The sequence below is a fragment of the Protomyctophum bolini genome (genome assembly GCF_963924005.1).
Source record: "Protomyctophum bolini genome assembly, chromosome: 19".
Lineage (NCBI taxonomy): Eukaryota > Metazoa > Chordata > Actinopteri > Myctophiformes > Myctophidae > Protomyctophum > Protomyctophum bolini.
Window position 1 is genome coordinate 15,082,416 of NC_137880.1, and position 18,907 is coordinate 15,101,322.

Here is an 18,907-nt window from a genome sequence, read left to right on the forward strand (position 1 = left end):
TGTGTGTGTGTGTGTGTGTGTGTGTGTGTGTGTCATCCAGCAGCTTATCCATTGTCATGGCTCAATCATTTCCATAATGGCCCACATATTTTATGCTTAATAATTGTCTCAAAGTATGCTTCGAATGCACTCCATCTGGACGATTCAACAACTGCTCTTACTACAAAAAATTACTATTAGCTTAATGTGCACTTACCTAAAACATACCTAAAAGTGGAAGACAGATGAGACAAATAAAAGGTGCTGCAACCTTTTATTTGTCTCATCTGTCTTCCACTTTTACGTATGTTTTGTGCACATTAAGCATTGACATTGACATGTGAACATGCTTAGTTAAATGATTAACTAATGCATGTTTTGAGAGTGTATAATTGCAGTAAATTGAAAGTAGATTCCTAGCTAGTAATTAGTACATAGTTATCCTTTGTGGTCTGTTTTTATTAAGGTTTGCCTTAATAATATATCATCATAATATTATTTCATCACACTTGAGCCCTGTAAGTTTGTCTGGTAACAATGTACAGTTACTGTGTGTTTTCAAATGGGTTGACTGTATACAGACACAATGTATTCATTACTGTACCTATTGTTTACATTTCATGCTAAATTGGGTACAAACAGTAGCAGCACTCTAGTCTTTCTATCCATCTGAAGGCCATGAGAAAATATGTATGAATGTAGTTGTCCATCTACACAGTAACGTAATTGTTGTAGCCAATGACCCGTGCCCGGGAGGTTTTACACAGTCATTCAGATCTCCAGTCGTACTTATAGGTCGCTCAGAATAAGGCCATCTATTAAATGCCATAGTGGTGAATTGTAATTGGTCTGAGATGGTAAACACAGAACTTCTAACATGTGAATGTAATTAAATAAAAGAACAGGGTACGTGGTGCAGGGACACAGTGTGTACAGCGTGTGGTGATGACTGCCAGAAGGGGGTTTTGGAAGTGCACTGTTATTTCACAGTGACTCATAGAAGATGAAGCTCCTCGACTTGCCCTGACATAAAAATAAATAAAATAATAAAGCACAGCGTTGCATGAACTACGAGAGAGGAATGAACGCTCCCCATGAGATGCCGTGTTCCGCCACATTCTTTTATTTTATCGCACTGACCTTGGCACCGCCAAGAGTTTCTATCTTACTCTCTGCATACCTGGACTACTTCTCCTAGTCGGCTTTTATTTCACTTTGTTTCTTTTCATAATTGATTGTCAGTGTTTAAATATGGCTGGGTGGGGACGAGACTGCTGTAGGCGGGGGAGGGTTTGGGCCAGCCCATGTCCCATAGCGTTGTTTTCCCTCCTGCACTACATTAGAATGCATACAGATCCTCTGAATGCACACGTGCGTGTACTGTATGCACGCACGTCGCATGTACGCACGCACGCTGTGAAACTAATGTATGCAACTATGCATATAGGCCTTCTTCCTTCTTACACATTCCCCATTGCTGCTAAAGATACCATGCAGTAACTTGCCTTAGCCTTGGGGGATTTATCATACCTTTTTACCTGTAGTTTGAACTTTAATTATCTATAATGTTCTTAATTAAATTACACCCAGTATTATTATTATATTGTACCGTTCTGTTGTGTATACCGTAAAAAGAGCACATTCTTTACGGAACATGGGAGACAAATAAAGACATGATTTTCAGACACGCACGCCTGCAGGGCGGCACACAGGCGCACACACACACACACACACACACACACACACACACACACACACACACACACACACACACACACACACACACATACACACACTTCTGTTTCTCCAACTCACGGCTCCCTCTCTCTGTATGTGTCTCCGACAGGGCCTCCATCGGCGCCTCAGAACCTGGTCTACAACATCAACCAGACCACGCTCAGCCTGGAGTGGGGTCCACCGGCCGACACGGGCGGCCGCAACGACGTCACCTACAGGATTATATGCCGCCGGTGCAGCTGGGAGCCCGAGGAGTGCGTGCCGTGCGGCGGCAATGTGGGCTACCTGCCCGCGCAGTCGGGACTAGCGGACACCTACGTGACCGTGGTGGACCTGCTGGCCCACGCCAACTACACCTTCGAGGTGGAGGCCGTCAACGGCGTGTCCGACCTCAGCCGCACGCAGAGGCTGTTCGCCGCCGTGAGCATCGCCACGGGGCAAGCAGGTGAGGGCTCCTTCCGTTGCTACCCTGTTGTGACTTAAAGGTCTGCTGAAATGGACATATGTTTTTCACACTTTTAGAGCATAAAGCTGGTCGTCATATGGGCTTCACTAACTATAGAACTGTAGAAAAAAAAATGAATGAAAAAGTGCTGCGTGATAACAGACTCGTATGAATATAAATGAGTCTTGATTTCATTCACCTGTGTGATTCACTGATTCCCATAGCTGCACGTTCTTCAAACAGGTGGATTTAATTACAGAACTACCCCGTTTTTAATCTCATTCAAGATGACATCCAGACGGTGTATTACTAATTTTATTTATTCAGCACGCTAAAACATTATAGGTTAGAAATAAGCCACGTAGTAGCAAACATGTTTATCTTGTAAATAAATACTAGCCCTGCTTGACACGGCTGCAGTGATTGAGATTCAAACATCCCCATAGCCTGAAGGGATGGTATGGGACCTTCTGATTGGTTCAGAAACATGCAGGCTTCCGTTTCGGACTGAAATTTCAAAAATGACCGAAAATGTCATTGCACCAGACCTTTGAGGCCTTATGGTGTCACTGAACTCCCCGCAGTTAAACAGCTACGGCTGTTTTGTTGCCTTTCTGTGGTCTCTGGTGCAGCTGCCGTTTATGAGCGTGTTATTGTGGTAGGAAATATTATTTCTTGACAGAAACACATCTTTTTTGTTTAAGTGGACAAGGTCCTTTCCGGGTACATGTTTATTATGGCACCGTACTCCCATGTATTAAATGGCAGTGTGGAATTAATACATGGCCCCTGGGTTGTGTAACGGCAGCATTGGAATTTAATAGAATCATTATGAACGTCTGAAGCATTGACTTTCATTTTGTAAACCTCTCCCTTGCAAACCACCTTAATGATGCTGCATTAGCATTAATGACCACGGTTTGATCAATAACATTTCCAGTTTGCATATTACCCAAATTAATTAAATGTGTACAATATCAGCACTACAGTGGCAAACGTTATTAGCTCAGGCCATAATTACGCTGGCATGATGTTGTTCGTTATAGGAGGCCGAATGCCGCCTGCGGGGAGGGAGGTGGGGGTGGGGTTCTGTTCAATAATTAACATGCAGTGTTTTGTGGTGACAGACTCCTCTAAGGGTGCTTAGAATCTCTGTTTATTTTTTTAATTCATTATGCCAATGGATCCACAAAACAAGATTCCTCTTTCATGCTTGAGCGTCCGTGAAACGCCGGCGACCACAAAGGCCACATTCGCTAGAATCATTAAAAGGAGACTGCACATCTAGCCTGATCTATAATTAGTTGCGCACCAGTGTGGCGCACCGGAAATTGCTGATCTACAAGCGCACAACTCGTCGCATTGCAACGCGTTGTAGCTGTGCTATTTAGGTGCACGACACTGGGAGCAACCAAGTATAAATGGGGGTTAGAGAGAGAGAGAGAGAGAGAGAGAGAGAGAGAGAGAGCTGTTTTAGCATTCTAGCAGGCTAACAGCAAGCACTGCTATTTTTTGATTCAAATATTTTATACTTTGTTGTTGTACGTTGGTGTTCTGCAGTGCAAATAGCTGGGTGCTTGTCAATATCTTTGGAAATTCTCGCTTATGATGCCCAAAATCGTGACACCAGGTTGCCATTGTCGTTGCTTGAGCATGTGAGACTTTAATGTTCTCCTGTGAGTCTGGTGTCTGGGGAGACGGGTCGTGCTGTGCTGTGCTCTGGTTCTATTCATCTTTGGTGAGGACACAATGGTAGGAACAGTTGACCAAACAAGGTCTTCGAATTAAGTGGCGAGTTTCACAGTTACATCATTGTGAGGCATAAAATCCACGATTTACGGTTATTCTCACTTCTCAGTTAATTGTGCAGCCCTGCCTTTCATCACGCTGACACATTGGTGGTGTTGTCATTGACATTTATCCTCGTGTCAAATTTCCAGCTGTGCATTATTCCAAGCTGCTTATGGTGCCATTTTCTCAAGGTCAAAGTTTAACGCACATCTTCTGGTGCCATATCGTATGATATATTCACAGGCATGCTGCCCTTTTCTTTTCTTCAGCACATGTGACAGAGAGAGAAGTCAACTTCTTCTAGAATTATGTAGACGAGAGAGAGAGAGATGGGAGAAACCAGACAGGCAGAGAGATAGAAATGGCAGACAGCGGGACAGACCATGGGAGAGAGAAAGACTCAATTAGTGTGAGAGGAGGGAGAGAGAGAGAGAGAGAGAGAGAGAGAGAGAGGAGGGGGAGAGGGAGAGAGATAGATAGATAGAATTGAAGCCCATTGAGTGGATGCAGTCTGTGTGGGGGATGATGTATGTTGGGTGGCACGGATCGTGACAGAGACACGCAGAGGGGTTGCCTAGCCAAGGATACAAGGACATTGGGGGGGTGGGGGGGGTGGGAGACTGGGCAGACAGGAAAAGAGCAAGAAAAAAATAAAACAATTAGCACATGCTCTTTCAGAGTCACTTCTAATTACTCGTTGTGGCACGCTGACAACACGTGATTACTCCGCTAACCGGGCAAAAAATATTGAAGTCATCAGCCACTGTGACATACAGCAGCAGCACGCTCTGTCCCAATGGTGCCGTGTTTATTTTCTTAAGGGAGTGGCGCCGCCTGAATTTGCCCATGTGTACAGTACACAAAACAGTACACAAAACAGTACACAAAACAGTACACAAAACCCCCGAGCCAGGTTCCCGAGTACACGCGGACATCGCCGACGTGCCGGATAGAAGCCTGGTCCTGAAATGTTACCACTTCAATCAGTTGATGTTCTGTCTTTGATACTTCTTTTAGGGATTGGCCATACGAGATCCTCCATGCAGCTTTATTGTGAGAACCGTGCGAATGGTGCACGATGACATGAGCGCGAGTGGCGTGTCACAATTTACAATCAAACAACAACAACAACCGTATCACTATATAATAACTACAGAGTACAGATGCCCTTCGATCTTCGACGCACGTTTATAACAAATAAGACCACTTTGGCAGCTTATGCTCAAAGTATTTCATGCATTTTAAAATAACCAAGGTGACACGTCGTTTCAGCTTCAGCTGGGATGCAAGAAACGGAATGGTTTTATGGATGGGTGGTCGTTTGCCGCGGCGGCGGCCTGCGTGATTGCTTGGTTTCCATCTGGGCGTCCAGAAACGTGCCCCGCCCTGCGGGACTGGGCTCAGAGGCCTTTGCTCAGTGATGTGCTCAGGGTGTCCGGTACTTCCTAGGCCGTTAAGGGAATGCTCGAGTGCTTTGTAATTGGAACGTCAGAGGATTCCTAAAACAATCGTCCATTCCGAGAAGGCATGCGAAACCGCTCGTTAGAAGAATGACTGCATTATTAAACCCTTTACAGCTCATCATTCAGCATTGATTAACCTTTTATTTTTGCTGGTAATGCAGTTTAGGTGCCCCTCGAGCAAGTGAAAGAGGCATTTAAAAGGACATTTATTGGTAAAAAAGAAAATGTTGTTTTATTCTGCCTGCGCTGCACACAGTCTCGCACACATCACCACTAAACTATCATTTTCCCATGAGGGATAACAAGACAGTACGATGTTTGTGTCATTATTTTCTCCACCAGGCAGAGACCAGGACCCTATATTTCCATCAGTGCTAAACCCCTTGTCCCTAAACTTTTATTTTTTACTATTTTGAAAAACATTAACATTTTTCAACTAGCCGATCTACATCAACTTGTAGATCGGCAAACTATTCAAAAATGTTTTCCAAAATAGTAAAAAAGGCAAAGACGTTTAGGGATAAGGGGTTCAGCACTGACGAAAGTAGGGCCCTGTGTTTTTGCCACTGTTTGTGGGTGTGTCTGTGTGTGTGCAGCTAAAATAGTCTCAGAAACAGCTTCATGTGCATGCTGCCAGTAGGCCAAAGAAGGCTCGCCACCCAAAATGTTTTCAAACCAGCCTATACCGGTCCTATAACTCTTGAACCGTAGGTCGTGCCAATCAAAATTCCCCTTTCCCTGGATTCCTTGGATCAGAACGATGATCATTAATTCCTCGTTAGGTCACACCCAGGTCCTGCCCAACTCTATTTTTCACATTTTCAATTTAGTTCAAAACACACTGTTTGCACTGTTTGCATACATTTTGCACCCTTTCTCCTAGTGCAGTGCATCTCCGTGAACTAACGGATAACAAAGCCCCATTGAAGAAAACCTCTGGCATCATACTTCACAAGGTTTCAAATTACTTACATCACTGGTTCCCAACGTCAGGTCTGGGGACACTGAGGGGTCCAGGGTGTGCCCAGATAAATTATGCATAGTTGGACCCATTTGGCTCTGAACTTCAATAGTGTACAAATGTGTACAGACATTTGTGGACTCTGAGAGTTACATTTTTCACTGTTAATTGCAGTAAAGTGTCCCGAAACCAAAACATCAGCTTTTCTTTTTTTTCTCAACCATGCACTGTAGTGAACCTTATGCTGGAATGTTAGTTTAGATGCCGTTAGATGCTATGTTTTTTTTATTTTAAAAGCCCCTTTAAAAAAAGAGCATCTTCTCTCCCTCCAATCGCCTTCATCTCCTGCATGATAATCAGCATGTACATAGTAGCCGGGGAACGGGGGGGGGGGGGCTAGGGGGCGAACACGGCGTGTGAATACAGATGGTGATCCATCTGATGAGGAATTCACACCTCCCCTAATTATACCAAAGGAAGTGTCTGGAAGTGCGGCTGGGGCTGCGTCAGGTGCTGAGTGCTTATTGTTCCCGGAAACCTAATTACCTCTCGGCTCGGTCTTAAACGACTTTAAGTAGCAGGCTTGGTGTTCGTGAGCTTGATTTCGTCAGCTCTTCCATCCTCCCCAGCAGGTGAATGGAAATGTATAATCCCCATAATGTCGGTTTTTGTTTTGCGGCGCTGAAAGTGGAGTGTACTACACCGTATTTTTCAATCAGCGCCCTATTGTGAGTTTACAAAGAGGTAGAGACTCTCTCTGAGCTCAACCCCCATAATCTGTGCAAAGATTTTGTCAAGGAAGTACACTTGTACACAAGGCATTTTTGTTCTTCCCAACAGGCTTGTGAGTGGACATCGCTCATAGAATAAGTATTAATATTTATTCAAGTGAGTGATACTTCAATTCAGACCCTGAAAGTTCTCCTTGGACACGAAGCCCAAATTAGTATTGGAATTGTGTGTGCGTGTGCGTGTGCGTGTGTGTGTGTGTGTGTGTGCGCGCGCGCGTGTGTGTGCGTGTGTGTGTGTGTGTGTGTGTGTGTGTGTGTGTGTGTGTGTGTTGTAACAGGTCAACAACAGGTGCAATGAGTATAATAAGCAGTGTGAAAAAGAGAGAGAGCACCTGTGGAAATGGATTTTGACCGCTGGTATTAGCCAGCAGGACACAGCACTGTTACACACAGATAGCAGCCTGTACCAATTGTTGAGGCGTGCTCAGAGGTATTCACACAGAGGAGTCCGATTAGCAAACTGGGTGCGCTTTTGCGACTTTGCCAAATGCATTATTTGCTGTAGCTTGTAGACTTGAAGTTGGCGCTATATGGATTGACGTTAAAGGTGTTGAGAATAACCTAAACCTGTCATTGTATTTGCAAAAAAAACACAAAGAAAATGCTTTAGATGAATTCGTCCTCGCAGGCACGGGGATGCTGAAAGTGTTTCAACTTTTCGGGGAGAACCCATTTGAGTAAGACGTTTATCAGAACGTCAAAATCAATGAACGAATTTAGACATCACTGTCTCCATGTTTATTTATAGTTCTTCACATCCTTTTGTTGTGCGGCGCTCTCTGAACTTGTGGTCCCCTCAAGTACACAAACCTACTTAAGCATTCAAAGAGCACAGCCGGCTATATTCCCTTAGCTAAGATCTTCTCGGTGGAAAGAAAAAGGGAAATGCATTCAGGCACACACAAGAATGTAAGCTAAGCATTTCTCTTTGATCTGAAAAGCCTCTCTGTCCTTGCTTTGCGTGAGAAGAAAATACACCCCGCTTTTCGACAGCATTGTTTGTCTGCAAGTCATTTTCGCACTTGCTGTCAACTTATCTGCCTGGAAGTGTTTGGGAAAATAAGATAGCGGCGTTTCGCTTTAGTGATTCGATAATTACTCGCTTGTGTAAAACTCACAGATGAGTTAATACTTCCCCATTAGTCCCAAGAAGAAAATGTCATGGAGGCCCATTGATGGGTGTCCATGCAAGCGGATAGCCCCCCACATCTCCCCATGGTAATACCACACCAGCACTTTATTGACACTGTATCACCCCTAAATGGATATTGGTTCAATACATTTGTGAAACCAACACTTTGGGGAACAATAAGGCCATTGATTTATTCCATTTTGTGCTCTAATCCGTCATGGTGGCCTTAAACAGAATGGATTGATTGATTCCAAGCGGTCCCTGTTGACCACTGCCAGGCAAGTGTAATTTTCTAGTTAAGCAGATCGTCCTTTGTAGCATTTGCGGCCCGGTTTTACGTTACCTGGGAGGCCATTCTTTCCGATCCCCCCCATCTCCCCGCTCCACATGGCCTCGGTAATTCGATGAGAGAGTTGGGCAGAGCAGTAAGATTCAACAGCTGCAATAAAAAAGCAGTGGTGGTCTCTGTGCGCCCGCGCCGAGGCACTTAACCTGTAGCTTTTTCTGTAAATGCCTCCTGATTTGTCTGTCACCCAATCCGTCAGCAATGAATAATTTTCATGGAAGGTGCACTTTAATTACTTTCCCATTTAAATGGCATTATCGTGGCCTATCTAGGTAATTAATCTCACCAAGTATCCTGTTTCAGCCTTTTATTGCTGGCAGACGAGCAGCACCCTAAATCCCTGTGAATGTACCGTGGTTGAATGAGCCCTCCCTCGTAGAAAAGAAGCTCCTGTTCTCTCTCTCTCTCTCTCTCTCTCTCTCTCTCTCTCCCCCCCCCCCCCCCCCCATTCAGTTGGTCCCTATCACAGGCTTTTGGACAACGCCATGGACAAGCAACCTGTTAAAGGGGCAGCCCGTTCCGCCACCTTGGAGAGGAGGGCTCAAGCGGCCATGCTCATGCAGATGTGCATGAGATCCGAACAGTACGAGCGTAATCGTAGATGCATGCACACATAAATGCAGCGCACACGTCGTTTAACTATGCTTATGTGTGCATGAACGCACGCGCACACACACACACACACACACACACACACACACACACACACACACACACACACACACACACACACACACACACAGTGTTTAAACTCTATCCAGCAAGTGGATAGCAGGTGCGTGTCTTCTAAACCAGTTTGGCTGCCTGCCAGGAAAATGCAATCATATAATCCACAACCAAACAGGAGAGTAATGGCAGCAAGAGTTGAAAATGAGATTTCACCTCCCAGTGAAACTGTTTTTTATTTTAGTAATGCTTTTGTTGGAGCTTCAGCTAAGACATGTTGTTAAAGGGAGAGCAAATAAACATAATAATGATAATGATAACAGCAACAATGCTGGAACAACTGTACTGTTAGTGGTGATGCCCTTACTGCTCAAGTAACTGAAGTAAGATATCTATATTCTGTTGTGCTTCCTTGCATAGCCTATTCGAAGCAATTATGTGTTGGCTGTATTTTGGCATCACTGGGAGGGAATGTCATAATTGGGAAAAGATGTGTAAAAGTGTCTGAAAAGTTGCAACTTTTCTTTATAGATTTTGTTTTGCCCCGCTCAGCCAGGAGTGTGTGGAAGTTAAAAGGGAATGCTGTTTTTAAATTCAGTTTCATATCCTATAGGCTATGTCTCCCTGAAGAAGAGACCTTTTTAATTATTCACACGTCTGGAAGGCACTGGCAGTAAAGGAGACTGATGCAAAAAGGCAGGTTTTATTCTTTCTGTTGTTTTCGTGTGTTTCTCCTTCTGTTTACCTTTATCCGAGCAGCTTTTAAGTGAAACTCTAACCTTTTCTTAACCTTAAAAAATAGTCTGCGGATCTGGTATTTGATGACGCAAACATCAAAACAATTGGCATACATCTTTTTACAATGATATCTCAAGGCCGTGTGAAAACCTGTGATTGGTTTTCTCATTAAAGCTCTCATCTAGACTTTCTGCACGAATCAGGTGGTTTAGAAATTCAATTAGTTTGTATCTCGTTCACAGTGCAGTCTCAACAGGGACATAACGCAACCTTTAATCTTCTCTACAGTGGCGTAAACAATCACTAATTCATTTAGAGTGTTTGTGAGAGCCTACTCAAACTTGAAAACCAGGCAAATGCAGTTTGCCCATCTAATTATGATACGGTACTTAAATATCTGATCACAGCTACTGAATGATATGAGACAGACAATGTAACATTGCATGGCAGTATATAGAGTCCAACCTATCAATTGTTTTGTCTGATGCTCTGAGGCAGTACAATGAGTCCACCATTTCCCACTGTTTTAACCAACAGTTTGTCAATAAGTGTCGTTGAGTGAGTGAATGTGCAAGGTCCCAACTTGTGCATTGGGGGCAGCTAGTGCTTTTAACCCATTTTGGGCGGGAACCCATCTTGGTGTTTTAAGCATTCTGTTATACTTTAGCTGTTGGAAAATAGCAGATCTACAAGCTCATAGCGCGGCACTGAGTGCTTCTGGGGGGTCCCTGGAACAACATATTTTCAGATGGGGGTTGGCGGCCAAATACATATAATTCTAGGGGTCTTTGACATTAAATAGTTTGAGAACAGTCTCAACAGTCTGACTCTACAGTACATGGCTGACATGTACGTATATATATATATATATATATATTATTATTATTATTATTTTTACCATTTCAACAGTCTTTTGTTGCTGGATGTGTGAAGCCTCTTCATCAAAATCCGTCCAGCTTACACCACTTTGAAGTACTAGGATCCAAACAAATTGAAAACAGCCTAAGCTGGTAATCATGGATCAAAATAATTACGGGAAATGAGAAAGCACATGCATGCACTGTAGCTCCCAAATTCTATGTTACGTTCCAGCTTACATGCCTTCTACAGAAAAGCAAAATAAATCTCTTTTTCAGATTTTCTTTTTTTTCCCCAGTCCTGCACCTGCCCTACATTTTGAATGTGCGCGTTCTATTCCTTTTGTTGAAAATAATTATGGACATTATTTTTAGGCTTGCGAGCTAGGGCCATGTAAAGTGCATTGTGCAGCATACATTGTGACTATACAAGACCAGAGCAATAACAATGCCGTGTGCTACTGTTAGCTTTGTGACGCACCAGCAGTAGGCTATAATGCAGTGGTTCTCAAACATTTTCATAGTACCGGTCCCCCAAATAGATTAGGCCGCAGACCCCCTTTTGAAAAGTTTGTGCCAGGGACCCCTCTAAGAGATGTTTTTTTTGTTGTTCGATTATATTTAGCACATATTCTACTGTCTATTCTATGGTTGTTGTGACGAGAGTGAAACCAATGATCCGAGTCATTCTTATGCTCTTTGTTTTATAATTAATAATATTGTAAATTGCTGGGGACCCATTGGAAACCCAAGGACCCATTTTAAGAACAGTCTGTAAACAAGATCTTGAGCTTAGTCCAGTTACCCTGTGTAAACATAATACCTTTCCTTTCCTTTCCTGTGGTGTGGCAGCACTGTCTTGGTAGTCAGTCACGAAGTTCATTGAAAAGAAAACAACTTGTGTGAAGTGAGGGGCACTCTTTTCATCATTCATCAGCCAATCAAATCACTGCATTCCGTGCTACAAACAGAATCACGTGCTCAAACACACCTACACACAAAGCTGTGCATAGGAGGCGCGATGGCCCCTCAAAAACCACATGACTATGTCGACATATATATTCCTTTTCAGACTACTAATCGTGGCGGGACCGTACCTATGCAAAAACAGCTTACCACAATAAACCTAACTCTAACCCTAAACCGTGAGGAACAAAGAACCCAGGGAACATAGAACCTGGGGGACATACTGTAGAACCTGGGGGACATAGAACCTGGGGGACATACTGTAGAACCCAGTTCTCAAACTCTGGCAGAACCCGACCAGGCCCGACCCGACATTTTAGGGCCGGGCCTGGCCTAAAATGTATGCTAATCAGTAGGGCCGGGCCGGGCCTGGGGCTCCATGAAAAAAAATATTGAATTTGTTTAGAATAATAAAAATGATAGTTCTGTTCTGTCTGTTTGTGTATTTATCTATTATGAAGATGGTGCTGACTAGGGTTTCACTTTTACTCTGTGTAGAGTTCTCAAATTCTGCACAAACCCGACCAGGCCCGACCCAACACAACGTTTTAGGGCCGGGTCGGGCCTAAAATCTATGCTAATTAGTCGGGCCGGGCCGGGCCTAGGGCCTGATCAGTTAGGGCCCAGTTAGGGCCGGGCCTTAGTTTTTGGGCCCGATGAGAACTCTTTAGAACCCAGGGGACCATATAATCTGGGGGACATAGAACCTGGGGGTCATAGAACCTGGGGGACATAGGGATGGAGGCAGTCAGTCTGCTAGGAAGATGGGGCAATGGCATAAATAACACTATGACGTGCATGAGAACAAGGGATGGGAGGCGTGTAATGAAAATGCCCAGAGTTCTCAGGTTTTCAGTGTCAGGCTTTCAGTGTCAGGCGGAAGGGCTGTGGCACTGCATAAGCCTTGAAATAAGATGCTGTTTGTTCTCTTTCGAAAACAAACAAGAAAATGTTGCCATGTAGCCTTAACTTAGAGAAATTGCTATTGTAAATGGAGGGCTTGGCTGGTTTCATTCCATAGGCCAACAAGGACATTTGGGCAGGGAAAGTCACTGAGAAAATGGTCTCTATCTCGCCAAACAACTGTGGCTAGGGAAGCAGGGGCTGACTTGTGCTTACTGGGCTGTTGTGGTAAACAAGTACAGACAATCAGCCAAATTGCCTGTGATGAATTGATGAAAATGTTGGCTTTTCCACACAGCAAAATCTCAGTTAAATGAACACCAAGCATTTTACTGTGCACCGGCAGACAACCGTGCCCGGAGGCATTACGTTTTTGGGTTGTCCGTCTGTCCGTCCGTCCGCTGTCCGTCCGTCCGTCTGGCTGTCGTCCATCTGTCCTTGTGATCGTAGTATCTCAATAATGCCTTGAGGGAAATTTATGACATTTTGCACAAACATGTACTTGGACTAAAGGGTGAACTAATTAGAAGTGGCCAAAGGTCAAAATCTTGTATGTCCAAAATTATTCCTTTTTATTGCTATTATTTAATTACATTAGAAAAATTCTGAAAATCCCTGAAAAAATTGTAAAGAAAATAGTAAAGAAAAAATGGAAACTTCCTATACAAAGTTTCTGCGCGACAGCAAACGATATGAGTGTGTGCGTTGATGGAGACAAACAGCAGCTGGTTGGTGCAGGCATAACCACAATGCGGAATGAGTTTGTTTGTAATGTGGATCTTTACTCTCCATTGGTGTCGTGTGCTTTCCAACCACTGTCTGTCCAGTGATTGAGTGAGGGAGGCTAGCTTTAGATGTGAAATGCAGGCATTCCTTCTTTATTGCCCTTGAGTGAAAGCATTGCCTAAAGAAATGCCTCAGTAAACACCAAAATACTTCTCTACCTCCCCCTCGTTTTCACACGAACACACACACACACGCACGCGCACTCACTCCCCTCTGCCTTTCTCCGTAACTCCCCCATGCTCACACGCTCGCGCGCACCGTGCGTGCTGTCAGCATGCACCTGTGACTCCAGACGTTATAAGGAACACATGCTTGGGCATGTCACACAGCCCCTCGGCTTGAAATGGCTGCGGCACGTCTGCAATAGAGCCATCGGAGTGTTTCATTTCCTGGCGGGGAAGTTAAAAGGACTTTGAGGGCAATAATAAGAAAAAAGAAAAAAGAACCCAAACATGTCATACATGCCTGATAGTGGCGGAGAAATGCCCTCGACACACACACACACACACACACACACACACACACACACACACACACACACACACACACGCATACACACGCACGCATGACCACGACCACTAAGCTGAACTGTTCTCAAGGCCTTGTTCGCTGGTATTTTCCCAGCTCAAGGTACTGGTGCTGAGGGGCCACACTCCCCCAAACCCAGGAGAGTGTTGGCCGTTGTGACAGGGTAAACTTAGCCTAGTTGTGACAGGGTAAACTTAGCCTAGTTGTGACAGGGTAAACTTAGCCTAGTTGTGACAGGGTAAACTTAGCCTAGTTGAGCTTGTCATTTATACGGCCTGCATGGCTCTTATAGCGGACAGCATTACCACCCGGACGGGCCTGCGTGTTACTGTATTACAGTCAGGGGCATAACCTGACATATGTTTGCTGGAGGGGGGCAACATTTAATACAGTGTATACATACACTTTTGTGTATGTACTGTATCAGTGTGTGTTACAAGACAAAACGTGCATATTGTTTTGTGCAATGTTATTGCACTACTTATACACTGACACAGTGTTATATAACGGTGCTCAATGTTATTTAATCCATAGGTAAGTCCGAGACTGTGCAAATGTAACCGAATGGACCATTTGGGATGAATTGTACAGTCTTTGGTGTATGATGTGAGTGTGTGTGTGTGTGTGTGTGTGTGTGCCTGCCTGTCTGCCTGCCTGCGTGCGTGCGTGCGTGGTTGGTGCGTGGGGAAGTTACTGTTTTGCACGAGGTAAGAAATGGCGAGCGAGATTGACAGGCCTGCTCTTTCAGTATTTCATTGTCTCATCAGCAGACTGTCTCCTGCAGTGAGCAAAACTAATTATGTCTTCAAGCCCACCTCCCCCCCAACCCTCCACCTCCCCCCCCTCTTTATTCAGATCATCACACTTGGAAATCATAATGAGTTTGTGGCAGACCACTTCAGCTTCGGGGGAGGGGGTTTCAAAAAAGAATAGAACAAAAAAATGGAAAGCTTCAAGAAAAAGTCCCGTGATTCGCCTGCGCCACCTCTGAAAAGGCCATAATTATGGGCAACCTTTTCGACCCCTCCAAAGCTGCCGCTTCAAAACACGCCCTGGCTGCGACTCGGTTGCGTCACCGTGCACATGCACACCTGCTATAATAACGTGAACCTAGCACACAAATGTGGCTCGCAGTCATGGGGGAACCTCTTTTTTGCAATAGACTGTAAAACGCCTTCCTTAACCCATTTTGACCTGAGATCAGATTCTAAAAATGTCAGTCAGTAGATCTTCTATTTTTCTAAAATAGCAGACCTACAAGCTCATAGAGTGGCGCGCTATGAGCTTGTAGATCTGCTATTTTTCAATAGCTATAGCATAACATAATGCTAACACCAAAAGGGGTTCCCGCCTAAAATGGGTTAAACACATCACTCTGTAGTCCCTATTGGGCATGACATTATAGGCAAATAACACATTTATAGGGGGGGGCTATACGGCACCTCCACCACCCCAAAGAACCCCTGAAGACCTCCATTAACACAACAATGGTGTGAGTGTGTAGTTTCCTCAGAATCTGACGGGGGTTTACAGGTGTAAAACGGTGGGTGAAATTTGTTTTTGTGCAAGCGCCATATGCTTCGTTGTTTCCAGAAAGAAGAGAAAAGGAAAGGAAAACAAAGCTCATAATACATAAGCATATCCATCCGGTACAGTACACTATGTACATGAGGTTAGACATAAGGTGCATGAGCATAGCAGCTGGTCTATACTGTACATGATATAGACATTAAGGTGCAAGGAGAATATCAGCGCTCTGTGCTCTGAAAGCAGTGCCTTCTTCTCATCACTGCGGAGGAAATATGTCATGTCCATCTGGTAGGCTCCCTTTTAATGATTCGGTATGAAACAAACAATAAAAAGATTATGGCCGCCAGGGATCCTGGCTGGACGCGGCGTGGGTGTCGGGCTGGCTCGAACAGATGGGCTTCACATCTGGGCAGGAAGTTTAGCGAGGGCATGAGGGATGTTGTGACATGCTAACACGGCCATGGGACACTGCAAAGTTCCTCCGCATGAGTGTCGAGGAGCACAAGCCAGCCCTCTCCCTAACGTTGACCATGCTCACATTTAGGGCTCTAACTAGCTTATTGTCTTATACTGAATATTCAAATTGAATTAATCGAAGCACGTTTTTGGTAGTTTTTCAGTTTTTCAGTCACTATTACATTTTTTTAAATGTTTTTCCTTTCCATCAAACTTTGTTGGTAAAGTCAAAGTAAGAGTTGTCATGCTGGCTGTCTTCCTGAAAATGTTTGTTTGCTTTCACTTTTAATGCGTCATTCACATTGTGTGACTTTGATTATGTTCTTTCCGGGGTTTTCTGGCACATCGGCTGTCACTCCGCCAGCACACACACAACGTCAACTGCATAATGAAATGGGGAGACACACTGTAGTTCTGACAAGGAAGAAGTATTGTTCGGTGCAAATTGTGTGCGGGAAAAAATTAAAATTCTCTGAAGAAAGATTACATCTAAATGAATCTGGGAACATGCTTGCATCCTTGGAGACCGAGATAATTAAATTTGCTAATCCAACCCAAATCATCTCCCTTGCTCACTTGTGACCGGCTGTTGAATGCTGCCAAAGAAGTATGTCACACGGTGGGCTTTAAGTGAAGGGTACTCTGGGCGAGACAGTGGACTCAGTGACGGAACACTCCAGAGAGCGGGTATGCGCAGCAACAAGGAGAGTCAACAAACGTTATCACCTCCGCACACTGATTCCCTCCCTGTAAGAGTGTCATATCAAGCACAGTGCTATATGCAGAGTCGCAGACATTAGCCTTTGTTTGTTCTTTCTGCAGTCGGGGACAAAGAAAGAACAATTAAAATCTTTCCACGTATAGTCTCATTCTTCCGCACAACCGGCTTATGTAATGAGTTTGTTTGCTATGATGATGTGTACTGTAGGTTATGGTATCCATAGCAATACCATCCATCCATCGGGGCCCCGGAGAACTAGGTGTAGTAAAGTAAAGGCTCATAGAATCCAGTTTCACTGATTATTGTATCCCTCCTCAGGGGCCTGTTAAGAGGTTCTTACCAATCATTAATGTTTATGAGGTGATGTGATTTTGTCCAATATGCCACAATTAAATTACATCCACCTTGTGAGATTGGACGACTTAATGCACTGATTGGATGTGTTTCAGCTGTGTTCAGCTAGTTAATATGGCAGATTGAGGTGAACATTTTGCCAGCTTTCTGGCTGAAATTAAATCACTTTTGATCGAGGGGAATTCGGATCGCGGATGTCCCAAAGTGGGCTCGTCAGCATCCTGCAGCCCACTGTGGTAGACGTTGAGTTTGTATTATAATGATGGATCCTCGCGAACCCCCCGCCCCGTCCGCACTGTCAGCGGCGCGCAACGTGTGCTCGAACCGGGAGAGCGACTTATCTCCCAGACTGCCAGCCAGGGTTTTCTGTTACCTTGAGCTAAACTGAGAGTAGTTGGCTTTAAGTTGTGTGAACATGCCTGTTGGCATTTGCATGATAATGCCGTTGCTCTCCCAATTAACTTGGTGACAACGTGGATTTGGGGATATGCTAAGTAAACATACCGCATGACACAAAGACGCGCAAAAGCCTTCTGTCTGTCATTGTTGCGAGGGTAATTGGGAAGGGGTTTGGGAGAAGCCACCGCACCCTGGAAATAGCGAGGCACTTGTCGTGCCCTCCCACTAAGCCCTAAGCCTCCCTCTCTCAGGCAGACTATCAGGCAAAAATCACCAATTACTGTAATGGCAAATCCCTGTGGCCAACTCACAAAGGCTAACAATGATGATGTGGCACCTTTGCCTGTCTTCGTCAACATGTCTCACTTGATCTCTCAATTTACAGACCCTCTGGTACACGGCTGATCTTAAGCAGATCCAGTCGGATTCCAGATGGGGTGGTTGTTATCCCCTTTAGCTGTTGAGATATTTGCTTTCCGGTTCTAGAAGCTATGATGTGTGTGCCACATCTGGTCCTTGGCTGGAGCTCGTGAGTGAGTTTGTGTGTATGTAAGGGTGTTTTTGTGTATGTGTGATTGTGCGGCCATTATGTTTGCGTGTCTGGATGCATGGCTTGTATATGGGTTTAACCACATGAACGTATCATATGGGCAAACATCCTGTGTTTATTTAGATAACATAGTGGATCCACAACATCATCGTGTTTCTATAGGCTACGCACGTGTTGTGAGTTTGTAGATCTGCGTTTTTTTTGTAGAAGGAAAAAAAGTAGGGAGCCGAGTATTGACCCCTGGGGGACCCCGGTCATATAGGGTTTAAGTGTGTGTGTGTGGTGTGTGTGTGTGTGTGTGTGTGTGCGCTTTGTGTGTGCTGCGTGCGTGCGTACGCATGCTCTACAATGCTGGTGGTCCTCTCAAAGCTAGGTATCTATTCTGCATCACAAACACCTCCCACTCCCACCCTGACACCCTTCCACACTCGCAGCTGCCTATCCTTTTCCGTCCCCAGGTCTGAATCCACACTAAGACCACAATGCAGAGGGATATATGTTTATGAATGGCTGGAGCTAACCATTCTTCAGTTTAATAGCAAAGGACTAAGCCAATTCGCAGACATGTACAAAGAGCAGGCGGGGGCAAAGCTTGTTAATTTATCCAGTGTGACTAATGGCCGCTGTGCTCGGCTCGGGCGTTTTAAGAGACAACACGACGCGTCGGAGTCGCATTGACTGCTGATTACTTCCACGTGGAGGCCGGGGATTTATTTACGATGGAGCTGTGGGTTTATTGTGTATTTAGAGGGAACAGATTAAGAAACACCTTTTCATTCCAGTCCTCCTTTGCTTTAAGAAACACCTT

At 44.6% G+C, this 18,907-nt stretch overlaps 1 protein-coding gene across 5 annotated transcripts in view; it reads left to right on the plus strand.

The window, feature by feature from the left end:
* The window catches only part of epha7 (eph receptor A7), an 88,270-nt gene that overhangs the window by 27,634 nt on the left and 41,729 nt on the right, over positions 1-18,907 (plus strand). For 4 of the 5 annotated variants that reach the window (XM_080790493.1, XM_080790495.1, XM_080790494.1 and 1 more), the window contains exon 5: positions 1,826-2,161. In XM_080790493.1, coding sequence (XP_080646619.1) covers positions 1,826-2,161 — 336 coding nt within the window. Of the gene's footprint in view, positions 1-1,825; positions 2,162-18,907 lie in introns of those variants that run through there. The other variant, XM_080790497.1, reaches the window with a different exon arrangement.